Below are 16,617 nucleotides of genomic sequence, written 5' to 3'. Positions count from 1 at the left end.
ATGACAAAACCCTGATAATTTTGTGACTGACACAGCCTTCTATTTTTAAAACACTCAATATCTGCAAAGTACAATAAAGGGAGGGGTGCCTGTGCACCAAGCAGAGCCAGGACTAGACCCCAGCTTTGCAGATGACCAGCCCTGGGTCACTCGTAATTTAACTATTCACAATTAGTTTCAGTTGCTGCTACCAGCACCACCTCTACCATTGCAATCACCCTACCATTACCACCACCACTCTGACCACCAATAGTCACCTTCACCCCCCTTCCACAGCCACCCCTATGGGCACCCAGTAGCAGGGCCCTGTCCTGCGCCGGGCCCTTCTGTAAGAGACCTCACTTTGTGAGGCAGCTGGTATGCCCATATCACAGATCAAAACACTGAAGACCAGAAAGCACGGGGCACTTGACCTGCCACCCATTCCCAGGGCCTCAGATTTAGACCCGGAGTCACATAAGACAAGAACAGGTATCCATTCTCCTCAGGAGGTTGTCAGGGCTTAAGGACTCCATCGGGCTCTAGGACTACATGAAAAGGGACCTGTCCCAGCCCATCTTCCAGTGGTAAGCACCTTGAAGCCTGGATTGGGGATATACCTAAGAATTTCTTTCCACCATGGAGGGCTCCTCCGGTGAGTTCCAGCTGTTAGGTCTGAGAAGAGTAGAAGAAGAAGGGAAGGAAGGAGTGGGAGTAGAGAAGGAAGGAGTGGAAGGGATGGAGTGGAGTGGCCGGCGGTGGCTGCAAAGATAAGAAGTATAAAATATAAGTAACCTTTATTTCGGGAATGCGGGGAGAGACCCCCCCGGCCCCCGGGGCACAGCATCTCCACCCCGGGGGCGGCGATCTCTCCCTGGAACACACACTCTCTCTGAACACGTGGAGTGAGTCACCTAAGTAGCCTCTGTTTGGGGTGGACCCCAAGGGGCATTAGGGATGCACAGGTAGCCCATTGGCACATGTTTGGCGCCAGAGGTAGGTTACTAAGCGCAGGGGTTTAGGGTTACAGGTAAATCTCTAAGGGGCGGGGGAGGCAGGAGCTCCTTAATTTGGCTGAGGCTTCTCCTGGTTAAAGTGTCTGGGCTGGGCCAGTAACCCTTTCGTATCCCGTCTTATGATTACTAGGAAAAGTGAAGTTGTCCTGGCTAAAACACCTAACATCAGCGTCTACCTGGGCATCAACCTTTATCCCGTGGACTCCCCTAGACCCCAATACAGCGCCCTCAGCCAGCAGGAAGTAGTTACAGAGAGAAATCTTCGCCCCTTTTCCTAATAATCATAAGACGGGATATGAAAGAGTTGCTGGCCCAGACCGGACACTTTAACCAGGAGAAGCCTCAGCCAAATTAAGGAGCTCCTGCCTCCCCCGCCCCTTAGAGATTTACCTGTAACCCTATACCCCTGCGCTTAGTAACCTACCTCTGGCGCCAAACGTGTGCCAATGGGCTACCTGTGAATACCTAATACCCCTTAGGGTCCACCCCAGACAGAGGCTACTTATGGGCCTCACTCCACGTGTTCAAGGGAGAGTGTACCAGAGAGAGACTGCCAGCCCCGGGGTGGAGATGCTGTGCCCCAGGGGCCGGGGGGTCTCTCCCCGTATTCCCAAAATAAAGGTTACTTATACTTTATACTTCTTATCTTTGCAGCCACCGCCGGCCACTCCACTCCACCCCTTCCACTCCTTCCTTCTCTACTCCCACTCCTTCCTTCCCTTCTTCCTCTACTCTTCTCAGACCTAACACCAGCCTCCTGCAGCTTGTTCATCTGTACATGAGGGTGACCTTTCATGGGGGCTCTGGGAAGGATGGGGTTTGGAAAGGGGCTGGCACCCTCTGGGACAAATCATGTCTCTCTTATCAAGTGGAAGTGAAGGGGCTTATGAACTAGGGTTAGGCTAAACCACTGAGGAGCTTGATAAAAGTAAAGACAGCCTAAGCTCCATGTGGTCCTCCCTGCCTCTGGAAGTAGCCAGGGAACCCCATGACTCTGTTGTTCAGGTGGAGGCCATCAGGCAAGATTTACACAGATATTCTAGGAGCATGCTGAGCCCTGGTTCCCATCCCAGGTGACCACCCTGAGAGCCCAGTTGGCAGCCACCCGAGTTCTCTCACCCATATGCCCACAGCCACGTTCACGGCAAAGTAGACAGCGATGACAACAATGTCAGTCACACTCAGCTGCGACCCCGAAGCGTGGAGGTCCCCAGTGGAATTGTTAGCCACCATCCTGCAGCAGTTGCCAGCTCTGAGCTTGAGCGTCTGAGGACAAACCAGGTCAGAAAGGGCTCTCTGACCAGGAATTAATTGATCATTAAACTGAGTGGAGATGGTGGCATCTGTAGCCCAGGATGTGGCTGCGCACAGAGTGACTGCTTCAAAGTGCAATTTCAACGCCTTTGGCCTTTTATGAAGAGCAAATTCCAGAGCATAGAAGTTGGGGTAAGCTGGAGGAAAGGGAGAGGAGGAGCGGCACCTTCTTAATCTCAGTGGATGTCGGGGGGAGAATAATGGAGTTGAATAGCTCTAAAGAAATCTCAAGTGGTCCCAGAAGGAAAACGCTGCGTTGCTGAACAGGTAGTTCAGTCTGTATTTGATTTGTAGAAGGCACTGGGACAGGTGCCTTCCTTCTGGGGACACTGTTGGATGGAAGCCACATCCTCTGTGGACATTAGACTGTGAGTGGACTGAGACAGACTTGGGATGGTGGCTCCTACATTAGAGTTTACCTTCAGCAATAAAGTGCCAGTCTCGGAAATGTCCCACGACAGACAGTAAGTCCTGTTGCCGACATTTCTGCTCTTCTAGCCCGGGGAGAGGCAGAGTCATTCCACTTGACCATTCATTTGGTCAGAGTCTGGCTGGGACATTTGTGTGGGGCACCCAATGCTGTCAAACCCTGAGGACTTTGTGTCACTGCTCTGTACATGCTTCCATTTATGCTCCCATTTATGCTGAAAGTGACCATGTGACATGCGGGACACCTCATTCCCAGTTGAGGGAACAGAGCCACCTGTCTATGCAGCCACTTAATGGGCAAAGCTGAGTTTAGCTCTGGCCCCAAGATGACAGTGTGAGCTCTGGTTCTGTTTGGATTCTGTCAGGGCCTAGGTTAGATTAGCCTCGGCCTGGTCACTCACCCCACCCGGCTCCCTCCTCTGCTCAGCAGCTCAGAACAAGGCTTGGCAAAGTGTGTGGAGCTTAACCAAGCACGCAGGCCATCTGGAGAGCTTGGAGCGGCTGCTGCCGGGAACATGCTGGCCTGAAGGCCTAGCTGTGCCTGTTACTCAGCAACCTTGAGGTGGGGCAAGGATGAATTCCACACTCAGGAGCAGGCAGAGGAGGGGAAAGTCATTGCTGAGAGCAGGCTAGGGCTGCCCTTTTCCAGTCATGTTGCCTCCCAACAGTGAGCCTCAGAAAGAATCCACTTCCCAGCCGACTGCTTGAAATGTACTGTGAATCAAAAGCTTGTTTGCACCAGGCCGAAGGACCCAGCTGGGTCTTTTACTAAGGCTCCTCAGTCTCAGAAGGAAGCAAACCACTTACAGATAATCATGAACCCTTCTTATTCAAAATCCTAGAGGCAGGACTCTGGAGTTTGCTGATTCTTCCCAGAAGAACAAGCACAGTGACAGCGCAGTAGCTGAAGAAGAGAGGGAGAAATACTACATGAACCCAGGCACATGCCATGGGGAGAAACGTCACCTTGCACCCAGCCTTCCAATGCACCCCTATCCCACCCCCATGGAACGTAGCATGAACCCAGCTCTTCTGGCTTATGGATAAGTTATAAAGAATAAAGGTTTTGTATGGTGCAGTGGTACACATCACACTGTTAGCACTCAGGAGGCTGAGGCAGGACGATCACAAATTTGAGACCAGTTTGGGCTACACAGAATTATCAAATTCAATGCTAGTTTAAACTACATAGCAAGACCCTGTCTCAAAACAAATAAAAAGTTTGGGCATGGTGATGCTTGCCCCTAATCCCAAGAACATGGAAGGCTGGGGAGGAGGGCCTATGATCCTGGGCTACATAGTAAATTTGAGACCAGTTAGTGAGACCCTGTCTCAAGAAAAGAAGAATAAGGTTTATTTAGCTCACAGTTCTACAGTTTCAAAGGTCAAAGGTCAATGAGACACATGGCTGTATCTGATAAGGCCCTTCTTGCTGGTGGGGACCCTCTGCAGAATCTGGAGGCAGCGCAGGATACCACATGGCATGAGTACTGTATGCAAGAGCCACAGCCAGGCTGCTTCTGTAACATACCCATCTCAAGCCCTAATCACCACTTAAAGGCCCACCTGGCCCCACCTGACTGCTCACAGACAACCAGTGATTCCTGAATGCCTGCCAGTCCACCATTCCTGGCACCTGCATCTGCGCAGGTCCCAGTACCTCCTGCCAGCGCTTCCTGGCTGGCTTGCCTTCGCGGACCCAGGGCCAGCTTTTGGGTGCTCACCTCCAGCTGCCTACTCAGAAGCTCCCCTTGAACACCACATACTTGCACACCAGCTTTCATCCTCTACCAAACCTGCCCTTCTTCAAGGCTTTGTGGCTCAGTGGGGACACCAGTGCTACCCCAGGCCTTCTTCACCTTGACAGTGGCTGCTGATCACGGCCCTAGAGACCTGCCCGCTTCCCCTCCCGGGAAGCACCTGTTGCCCCAAACTTCCCCTTGGACCAAGTCACCTCCAAACCTTGAAGTTTCTCTACCTTGGGCCTACCTGGTAGGGATTACTGATTCCTCAAGGCCATGCCATCTGTGCCATCTGTTCATTCCTTGTTGGATTCTTTCCTCTCTTTGGATGGGTAATCACTAGATAATTTCAGATATTAAATAACTTTTAGTGTCCACAAACAATAAGTAATACACATATTGCAAAAAAGCAATTTGGAAAGTCACTAAATGCCTCTTTGGAGGCAAAGAATCTAATTTCCAAAGGTAACATTGTAATACTTGAAAATGTTCAATTCTCAATAACAACAACAACAATATCTAGAAAGCACATAAAGAAATGGGAAAATACAGTCTATTCCCAGGAAAGAAGGAATCTGACAAAAATCATGCCCATGGAAGCCCAGGTATTACAATCTACAGCCATTAAAATAACTGTGGTCTTTATGGCTAATGAAAACCATAAGGAAAATCCAAAGGAATGATGCATGAATAAATAGGGAATGGTAATAAAGAAATATATTTGAAAGGAGACAATTTAGAAGTTCTGGAGCTTGTAAGAATAATGACAGCAATAAAATTTTTCCTAGATGGGTTCAATGGCAGGTTTGAGCAGAAAGGTAGATCCGTGAACCTGAAGTTTAGAAAATTTAAATCATTCAGTATGAGGGAAAAAATTCAAAAGAACAAATAAAAATCAACTGAGCCTACAGGGCCTGTGAGAGACATCATGAAATGAAATACACACCTTGAAAGACTCCCGGGAAGAGAAGGAAAAGAGAAATGGAGAAGGGATGGGTGGAGAAGACAGAGAGAGAGAGAGAGAGAGAGAGAGAAAGAGAGAGAGAGAGAGAGAGAGAGAGAGAGAAACACAGACAGAGACAGACAGAGAGACAGGGAGAGACAGAGACAGAGAGAGACAGAGAGAGAGGGAACAAGAGAGAAACAGAGACTAAATAACGGAAAAAATTAGAAGAAATAATAGTTAAGGTCACCCCCAGTTTAATGAAAAACATATACATATCTAAGAAGCAAAGTGAACTCCAAGCTAGATAAACTCAAAGTGATGCACACTAAGGCATATTATGTTTATGTTATCAGAATATCGAGACACAGAGACTCTTTTTTTGTTTAAATCCATTCTATTTCAAAGAGAAAAAACAATCAAAACATATCAATCAGGAAATAATGATACACATTGTGCACTGTTATCCCCAAATCACTCACCCAGAGCAAATAAGATGCAGAGAACTATAAAAGCAGTAACAGAGGTTACTTGTCATATACAAGGAATTCTCAATAAAATAAGCATGAAGTTCTGATTGGAAATCAGGTATTGAGATAACAGTTTAAAATGAAAGTTAAAAAATCTGTAAATGAAGCCAGGCATGATGCACACCTGTAATTCTAGCACTCTGGGAGGCTGAGGCAGGAAGATTCCAAGTTCGAGCTTGGGTGACATGAACTTAGTGAGCTCCCTCTAATAAAACAAAGCAAAATGAAAGAAAGAAAGAAAGAAAGAAAGAAAGAAAGAAAGAAAGAAAGAAAAGAAAAGAAAAGAGCTTGGTATGTAGTGCAGTGATAAGGCCCTGAGTTCAATCTATTACTGGTACTACTACTATTACTACTACTACAACTACTAAAGGTAGGAGAGAAAGAGAGAGAGAGAGACAGAGAGAGAGAGAGAGAGAGAGAGAGAGAGAGAGAGAGACAGAGACAGAGACAGAGACAGGGAAGAGAAGGAAATCAAGATTTTTTTTTAATCTGGTAAAAAGTGTGGTAAAGACTGAAGGAGAAATTGAGATTTCCAGATTTAAAAAAATAAAACTAAGCATGGTGGTTAATATTGATTGTCAACTTGACCGGATTAAGAGATGTCTAGGAGGTGGCTGACCTGAAGCTGTCAGCCCCACAGATGCATTAACCCACTGATGAGTGCACAGCTGAGTGCTGCAAGACAGCAGGGTCCAGTTAGAGGAGGGAGGTCACCAGGGCGATGCCTCGAGGGACATCTTTTCTTAGGCTCTTTCCCTTTCGTGTTGCTTCCTGGCCACTATGAAGTGAGCAGCATTCCTGCTGTGTCTGCCTTGGATTGAAACCCGAGAGACTGGGAGCCACACAATTTAAACTTCTCCTTTAAATTGTGTTTGTCTGATATTTTGTCCCAGCAGTGAAAAGGTGACCAATACACTAAAGCAGTTTGCTACTATTAGACCTGCCCTACAAGAAACAAACACTAAATAAAAGAACCCAAGGGAATGCTGGGAGTGGTGGTACACATCTGTAATCCCAGCATTGGGAGGCTGAGGCAAGAGGATCACTGCAAGTTCAAGGCCAACCTGGGCTACAAAGTGAGCTCAAGGCCAGTGAGAACTGCATAGCAAAAACCTGTCTCAAAAAGACAAAACCAACAAACAAATTTACCAAGATAAATGGAAAACCATAAAAAATTGGGAATTATTTAGGTAAAAATAAAGGTCACTATTGTATATTTGGTTTGTAACTGATTTTTTTCTAGATGATTTAGAAGTCAAATTCACAGACTAACAGTTATATTAATGGGCACACAATGCATAAAAACAGAATTTGTGCCAATACCATTTAGAAAAAAGGATAGAGACATATAGGAATAGTATCTGTATACAATTGAACCTAAGTCTGTATTATTCAAGTTAGAGTATTAGAAGTTTAAGATGTTCTTTGCAATCCCCAAAGTAACCACCTAAGAAAATAAAGAATATATAAAAAAGAAAGAGGAAAGAATAACACTGGAATACAAAACAAAAAAAAGGGAATACTACAGGGAAAAAAAAACACCAAACATACAAAAAGGCAATAATGGAAGAAATGAGAAACAAAAATAATATAAAACCACAATAAATGATAGAAGAAAATTCTTTTTGACTAGTAATTTCTTTAATTGTAAATGGATTAAACTCTTCAGCTGAAAGAGATTATCAAAATGGCTAAAAAATATAGTTCAACAATATGCTGTTTACAAGAGACTAATTTTAAATCCAAGTGCAAAAATGAAAGTTTAAGAGTGGAAAATTTAAAAATATGTTTTATATGCAAACACCAATCACATAGGGCAGGAATGGCTGTATGACTACCTGGTAAGGTATTCTTTAAGTCAACAAAGATCACAAGAGACAAAGAAAGTTGTTATACATTGATGAAAGGACCAATTCTTCAAGATTTAACAACTATACCCATATGCACACAAAGCAATAATACTCCAGAATATCTGAGGAAAAACTGACAGGGGCTGTGGGTGTAACTCAGTGACAGAGCACAAGCACAAGGCTCTAGATTCAAACCAAGCAAGCAAACAACAACAAAATCTACGCCAGGTGTGGTGGCAGAGCCTGCAGTCCCAGCTTGAGAGGCTTAGGCAAGAGGTTCACCTGAGTCCAGAGGTCTGGGCCAGCCTGTGTGACACAGTGAGACTCTGTCCCTCTCTCTCTCTCTCTTTTTTTAATTTAAAGGAAAAAAACAAAACAAAACAGTATGACAGTACAAGTAATACAGAGTTTCAAAAAAAAAAAAAACAGTAAGAAATCACTAGTTAATAGATTAGATACTGTCATCTTAGAAATACTTCTTCAAGTTACAGGATTAAAGCATACAAAGTAGACATTCAAACAGTGAGACTGCAAACAGTTGTGTTCAGTGATCCAACAAAAACTTAGTAATATGGTCATCTATCTTAACACACCTAAACACACTTGCAGTTGTATCCTTTGGAGCACTTTTTTCCCCCTCTCTTTTTACAACAAATTTTATACCTTTTGGGTTTTATTACTCCCATAGTTCTTATTACTTTTTTTTGGAAAAGAATAAAACCAAATATGACAAAACAAAGCAGTCAGTCAAAACAAAGGATAGACATAGCACATGATGTAAAAACAGAATAGAAGGTAATCAACAATGGTTACCATAATGCCTCTTACTACCTTAAAAAGAATTGCCTATATCATTAGGTATAATAAAATTGAACAAAACAGTATAGAACAAGACCAAAAAAACTTAACATTGGAAACATTACAGGATTTCAAAAGAAGATAATAGTCAAACCAAAATGGGCATATAGTGAATCTTATTGCCTTCAAAGTAGTTGCCTATACCCTCAAACTTGATACTATCAAACAGAACGGAACAGAGTAAAATCAGTCAAAACAAGATAGTGGGAGTAATACAGGGCTTCAATCAAGTTAATAGGAAATCAAAAAAGTTACTATGGTATATCCTGCTAATTTTTTCCCTTAATTAAAAAGATAATAATAAAAAAAATAAATAACTTTTTTTAAGAAAAAGGGGGAGATTGAGATAAAAGAGGACGTAACGGAACAATACAGGTCAAAACATAACAATTTCAGCAACCTAGTGCTTCACCACAGATAACCTGACTTAATAGTAGTTACCATAGTGTCTTTTTCCTTGAAATATTTGAATATAACTTTGTATACTATAGCATCAAGCATAGCAAGACAGTGTGAAACCATTCAAGAGGATGAAAGTATTACAGGGTATTTAGAACCAGCTAATGGAAAACGAACAATGGTTTCTATACAATCTCTTTGCCTATAAAAATTTTTGTTTATACTATCACATATAATAATAATCCAGTTAAGATACAACATGATAAAACCAATGGAGACAGAAGAACAACAGTTTGGTGGGACTTCAAAACAAGATGATATTAAATCAGCACTAGCTATTATGATATCTTGTTTTCTTCAAAATAGCTGTTCATATCATCATAGGCAATAATATCAAACAGCCCAGAATAAAGCCATTCCAATTAATGAGTGAAAACTTGATAAGGCTTCAAAGCCACATAATGGGGAATCATGATTACCACATACTTTTATATATTTGAATCATTTCTTACAATAGGGAACTCACACATGTGAGTTTTATTTATTTCACTTCTGAGTATGGTCTCAAGCTGCAACCATTTATTTATAAATATCTCAATATGATCCTTCTTTATAGTTGAGTAGCACTCCATTGTATAAAAATACCACAACTTTTTTATCCATTCCTCAGTTGATGGACACTTGGGTTGTTGCCAAGATATGGCTATTACAAATTATGCTGCTATAAACATGGGTGCACATATATCACTGTGGTATGATGATGTGGCTTTCAGTTCTTCTGGGAATATGCCTAGTAGAGGAATAGCTGGAACAAATGGGACTTCCAATCCCAGCTTTTTGAGAAATCCTCAGACTGATCTCTACAATGGTTGCACCAGTCTACACTCCCACCAACAGTGCAGGAGAGTTCCTTTTTCCCCACAGCCTCTCCAGCATTTGTTGTTGATGGTTTTCTTGATCCTGGCCATTCTTTCAGGAGTGAGATGGAATCTCAGTGTGGTTTTAATTTGCATTTCTCTAATGACTAACGATGATGAACATTTTTTCATGTATTTATTTGCCATTTGTATTTCTTCAACTGAGAAGTGTATATTCATCTCAGCTGCCCATTTTAGGACTGGATCTTTGAATTTTGGGGGTCTGATTTTTTTTAATTCTTTGTATGTTTTAGACAGAAGTCCTTTGTCTGAGGGAGAGTTCACTAAGATTTTTTCCCAGTTTGTGGCTTTTCTTTTCACTATGCTGGAGATGTCTTTTGACATGCAGAAACTTTTTAATAAGAGGTGGTCCCAGTTATTGATTCTGGGAAGTATTTCCCGTGGTTTGAGTCCTGTTCATGAATTCTCTACCTACCCCTATGTCTTCAAGGTTTCTACCCAATTTGTCTTCCCATAGATTTAGTGTTTCTGTTTTAATATTCAGGTCTTTGATCCATTTAGATTTTAATTTAGTACATAGTGATACGCATGGGTCTAGTTTTAGTTTTTGGCATATGGAGAGCCAGTTTTTCCAATACCATTTATTAAAGAGACTGTCATTCTTCCAGTGAACCTGTTTGGCTCCTTTATCAAAGATAAGGTGGTTGAGTGTGTTTGTAGTTGTAGTTGTATCTTCTAATCTATTCCATTGATCTTTGGCTCGGCTTTGGTTCCAATATCATGTTGATTTTACTACTGCTGCTTTGTAGTATAACTTCAAGTCAGGGATTGTGATACCTCCTGCCTTGCCTTTGCTGCTTAGAACTGTCTTTGTTATTCTAGCTCTCTTCTCGCTCCAGATGAATTTTAGGAGTGATTTCTCTAGATCTATAAGTTATGTTGATGGCATTTTTATTGGGATTGCATTGAATCTGTATAAAAGTTTTGGGAGAATGGCCATTTTCACAATGTTTATTCTTCCTATCCATGAGCAAGGGATGTCTTTCCATTTTCTGAGATCATCTTCAATTTCTTTTTTCAGTGTATTATAATGTTCCCTGTATAGGTCTTTCACTTCTTTCGTAAGAGTAATTCCTAAATATTTCATTTTTTTGGTTGCTGGTGTGAAGGGTGTGGCTTCTCATTTCTCTCTCTGTGATTTTGTTGTTAGTGTATAGGAACGCTATTGATCTTTTTCTCTTTTTTTTCCAGTACCGGGGATCGAACTCACGACAACCTGCTTGCAAGGCAGATGCTTATGCTGCTGAGCTAAATCCCCAGCCCCCTTGAGTATTGATTTTATATCCAGCTACATTACTGAATTTATTTATTATATCTAAGAGTCTTTCAATGGAGTTTAGGGGTCTTCTATTTAGAGTATCATGTCATCTGCAAACAATGATAATTTAACTTCTTTTCCTATCTTTACCCCTTTTATTTCTCTCTCTTCTCTAATTGCTCTGGCTAGTATTTCCAGTACTATATTAAATAGGAGTGGAGATAAAGGACATCCTTTTCTTGTGCCTGATTTTAAAGTAAAGGCCTTCAAGTTTTGGCCATTTAGTATGATACTGGCTGTTGGTTTGTCATAGATTGCCTTTATTATATTGAAGTAAAGACTATTCCAATTTTCTGTAAAGTTCTTATCATGAATTAATGTTGGACCTTATTGAAAGCTTTTTCTGCATCTATAGAAATGATCATGTGATTTTTATTTTTGGCTTTATTGATACGGTGGATTGCATTTATTGATTTATGTATGTTGAACAATCCCTGCATGCCTGGAATGAATCCCACTTGGTCATGGTATATAATCTTCTTGATGATTTGCTGCATCCTATTTGCCAATATTTTATTGAGGATTTTTGCATCTGTGTTCATTAGGGAGATTGGCCTGTAGTTCTCTTTTTCAATTGGGTCTTTCTCAGGTTTTGGTACTAGAGTAATATTTGCTTCTAGGAATGACTTAGGAAGGATTGCTTCCCTTTCAATTTCATTGAATAGTTTGAGGAGTGTCGGCATTAGGTCTTCTTTGTATTTCTTGTAGAATTCTGCAGTGAATCCGTCTGGGCCTGGGCTCTTATTTGTAGGTAAGGACTTAATTACATTTTCAATTTCATTAATAGAAATTGGGTTATTCAGTATTTTTACATCCTCTTGACCTAGCTTTGGTACTTCATATGTTTCTCGGAATCTGTCTATTTCTTCTGTGTTATCAAACCTTTGAGAGTAGAGGTTTTCGAAACAGGTGTTGATGACCCTCTGTATTTCTATAGAGTCTGTAGTGATTTCACGTTTTTCATTTCTTATTGCATGAATTTGAGCTTTTTCTTCCCTTTTTTAATAAGGTTGACTAGGGGCTTATCAATTTTATTTATTTTTTCAAAGAACCAACTCTTTGATTCGTTGATTCTTTGGATTGTTTTCTTAGTCTCCACTGCATTGATTTCTGCCTTGATTTTTGTAGTTTCTTCTCTTCTTTTGGCTTTGGGCTTGACTTGCTCTTCTTTTTCTAGTTGTTTGAGGTGTAGCATCAGGTTATTTATTTGTATTCGTTCTGTTTTCTTGATGTGGGAACTCAGTGCAATAAATTTTCCTCTGAGGACGGCTTTCATTGCATCCCACCGATTCCCGTAAGTGGTATTTGTATTTTCATTTTCTTGTAGGTATTGTTTAATTTCTTCTTTAATTTCCCCTGTGACCCACTGATTACTAAAGAGTGTGTTATTCAGTTTCCATGTGTTTGTGGGATTTTTGCAGTATCTTTTATCATTAATTTCTAATTTCAAAGCGCTATGATCCAATAACATGCAAGGGATAATTTCAACTCTTTTGCATTTATTTAAATATGTTCTGTGAGCTAATATATGGTCTATTTTAGAGAATGTCCCATGTACTGCTGAGAAGAATGTATATTCTGATGTAGTTGGATGGAACACTCTGTATATGTCTATCAAGTCCATTTGTTCACATGTGTGATTCAGTTCTGTTATTTCTTTGCTGATTTTCTGTCTGGTTGATCTGTCCCTTGGTGTCAATGGTGTGTTAAGATCTCCTGTTACAGTTGTGTGACTGATAATTTGGTTTTTCGTTTCTGTTAATACTTGTTTTATATAACTGGGTGCTCTGGAATTTGGTGTATATATATTTAAGATAGTTATCTCTTCCTCTTGAAGTTTTCCCCTAACCAGTATGTAGTAACCTTCTTTGTCTCTTCTGATCATTATTGGCTTAAAGTCCACATTGTCTGCAAACAGAATGGCTACTCCTGCTTGTTTTTGGATTCCTGTTGCATGAAGTATTGTTTTTCATCCTTTGACTTTCAGTCTGTGAGTATCCTTTTGGGTTAGATGGATTTCTTGTAGACAGCATATGGTTGGATTTTGTTTCTTGATCCATTCTCGCAGTCTGTTTCTTTTAATTGGTGCATTGAGACCATTTACATTAATGGTTATAACTGTTATATGTTGGTTTATTGCTGACATGTTATCTTTCTGCTGTTGCATCTTTATCTTTCTGTTCTGTTTAATTATCTGCTTTGCTTAGTGGTTTTTTCCTAAGTGTATCTAAACTGTCTTTCAATATTTTTTGCAGGGTTGGTTTGGTGTTCATGAAGTTCTTCAGCTGTTCTTTGTCATGGAAGTATCGTATTTCACCATCTATTTTGAATGATAGTTTTTCAGGATATATCAGTCTAGGTTGGAAATCATTTTGCTTTAGGATCTGGAATACTTCACTCCATGCTCTTCTTGACTTTATTGTTTGTGCTGAGAAGTCTGCTGTGATTCTGATAGGTTTTCCTTTATAAGTGATCTGTCTTTTCTCTCTGACAGCTTTTAATAATCTATTCTTGTGTTGGATTTCTGGGATGGTGATTATTATATGTCTGGGTGTAGTTTTATTTTGGTTATGAGTATTTGGAGTTCTATATGCTTCACTGATCCTGATGTCAGTTTCTGATCTCATGCTTGGGAAATTTTCAGCTATTACTTCTCTAAATATCCTCTTGATATCCTTTATGTTGTGTCCTTCTTTTTCATTAATCCCTATCATTCTTATGTTATTCTTCTTTGCATCGTCTTGCAGTTGTTGAATTGTTGTTTCCTGATTCCTTGTTATTTTTAAAAGATCTTTCCTTTCCTGTTCACTAGCTGCAATCCTGTCTTCAAGGTCTGAAATTCTATCTTCACTTTCATTAAGGCAGTTTTTACAACTTTCAGTGGAGTTTTTTATTTCCTGTATATCTCTGTGCATCTGCATTATGTATTCTGTTTGTTTCTTATATTGCTCATCTAGGGATTCTATCTTTTTGTTTAGTTCCTCCAGTTTTTTATCTGTGTTTTCTTTAGATATATTTAGAATCTCTTTCATTTCTTTTATCATTTCTTCTTTTATCTGGGAGATTATTTGGAGTTTGAATTTCTTTAAAGCTTCGTGGAGTTGCTTGTCAACTTCAGTAGCTATTGTGTCTGATATATGAGGTGGATGGGATATATTTTCTTCTAAATACATTCCTCCTAGGGTTTCCTGAGATGGGCTGGAGGTTTGAGGTTGTAATTTGGTCTTTCGTTTTGTCATTTTCCTATATTTCTGTGTTTCAATTGTTATTTGAAAGCTTCCTCAGGATCTGTTGAAAATCCCCTTCTATGTTTGCAGCTACTGAGATTCTGGCACCATGCTACCCCAAGCCATTGGGCCTGCAGAACCAGTGGTCCTCCTCTGCCTGCTCAGAACTCCGCAGTTCCAGACAAGCTGGGCCTCAGGGACACTGTGCGCCCACCTGCCCCTTGGAAGCTCCACAGCTCTTCAATCGCAGCCGGGTTAGGGTACTCACCACAGGCCGTGGTGCCTCAGGAGCCTGTGATCCCTCCCTGCTTGCAGAGATATCCACAGTCCTCCAGACAAAGGAAGGCGCAGCAGCAAAACAGGCTGGGCTCGGGGGGATAGCGTGGGCCCGCCCACCCGTCGGGAGCTCAGCAGACCTCCAAGTGCAGCCGGGATGGGGAGGCGGATGTAGTGGTCTCTAACCCGCCGCTCCACTTCACTGCACCCGGAAGCCTGGGGGGTCCGGAACAGTCTGAGATTTGGGCAGAGTGTGCTGAGCACTCACCACAGGCTGAGGTGCCTCAGGAACCTGCGATCCCTCCCTGCTTGCAGAGATATTCAGTCCTCCAGGCAAAGGAAGGGGCTTCTGCCAACTTTCTATTTCTTGCTTACTTCCTCTGGTTAGAACGTTCATTACAATTTTGAATAGAAGCAGTGAGAGAGGAAATCTTGTCTTGTTCCTGAATTTAGAGGGAGGAAGTTTCAGTCTTTCAGCATTAAGCAAAATCCCAGATTGAAGTGTACCGATTTGGTTTCTCCTTTTGGCATGTAGATGATAATCTCATTGTGTCCTTTGAGATAGACAGATAGACAGAGAGAGGGAGAGAGAGAGAGAGGGAGAGAGAGAGAGAGAGAGAGAGAGAGAGAGAGAGACAGAGAGAGAGAGACAGAGAGAGAGCAAACATGCAGAGATCCAAATCACATTCATTCCTGTCTCTTCTTCCAAGGGTACTAATGCTATCAGATAAGGGTCCTACTCTTAAGACCTCATTTAACTTTACCTCTATAAAGGGACTTCTCTGTAAACACAATTAAATTAGGGATTCAATATATAAATTGCAGGGAAAGGAGAGACAGAAATAATCAATACATAGACTTCTCTTTAACTTTTCAGAAGAGTTTAAAAAGAATTTGTTTGGTATAATTCTCCAGAGAAAACACCTGGTTCTGGAATTTTGTCAGTTTGTGATCATTAATTTAATAATCTCTTTCTTCTCTCTCTCTCTTTTCTTTCTTGTACTGGGGATCAAACTCAGGACCTTGTGCATGCCAGGCAGGCACTTATGCCACTGAGCTATAACCCTAGCCCTCAAATTTTCTATTTCTTTTTTTTGATTTTCAATAATACATGTTTGTAGTACATAATGATTACATTTACCATAGGGGATCAGTACATGTACATAATAAATCTTAATTGTTTTTATTTCCCCTTCAGCTCTTTCCCCTGGCTGCCTCTTTCCTTCTTTTATTCCCTCTCTACTCTCCAGCATCCATCCATCTCGATCCCCTTCCCCTTCGACAAAAATCTATCTCCCTACTTCCTAATGTCTATCTTTTATTTTGCTATTTAGAAATGGGCTTCTCATGTAAGAGAAACCATGTGATATTTAAACCTGTGTGTGTGAGTTATTTCACCTAACATTATGGTCTCAAGGTGTATCCATTTTGCTACAAACGTCTTAAATTTACCCTTCTTTATGGTAGAGCAGTACTCTATTGTGTATGAACACCACATTTTCTTTAACCATTCATCTGTTGATGGACACATAGGCTGTTTTCAACATTCAGCTATTATTACTTATGCTCCTATGATATATATATATATGACTCACTGTAATATGTCTGTAACTCTTTTTGGAAGATAATTAGGAGAATAGCCGAGTTGATTGGAGTTTCTGTCGTTAGGTTTCTGAAGAATCTCTACTATTTTCATTGTGGTTGTACCAGCCTACATTCCCACCAATGGTGTAGAAGGGTTGCTTTTTTCCCCCCAGCCTCACCAGCACCAGTTATTATTTGAGTTCTTGACAATGGC

The 16,617-nt window shown here is 41.1% G+C and overlaps 1 protein-coding gene across 1 annotated transcript in view; it reads right to left on the bottom strand.

Annotated features, from left to right (window-relative positions):
• The window catches only part of Slc5a10 (solute carrier family 5 member 10), a 74,444-nt gene extending 72,100 nt beyond the window's left edge, over positions 1–2,344 (bottom strand). Inside the window, exon 1 of the mRNA XM_005001646.4 lies at positions 2,115–2,344. Coding sequence (XP_005001703.1) covers positions 2,115–2,228 — 114 coding nt within the window. The 5' untranslated portion in view covers positions 2,229–2,344. The remainder of the gene's footprint in view (positions 1–2,114) is intronic.
• Between the last annotated feature and the right edge of the window lie 14,273 nt (positions 2,345–16,617).

This window comes from Cavia porcellus, unplaced genomic scaffold, assembly GCF_034190915.1.
Source record: "Cavia porcellus strain 051 isolate PalLab524CR breed Dunkin Hartley unplaced genomic scaffold, mCavPor4.1 scaffold_32, whole genome shotgun sequence".
NCBI lineage: Eukaryota > Metazoa > Chordata > Mammalia > Rodentia > Caviidae > Cavia > Cavia porcellus.
The sequence above is the reverse complement of the archived record's forward strand: the minus strand, read 5'-3'. Positions and strand labels throughout refer to the sequence as shown.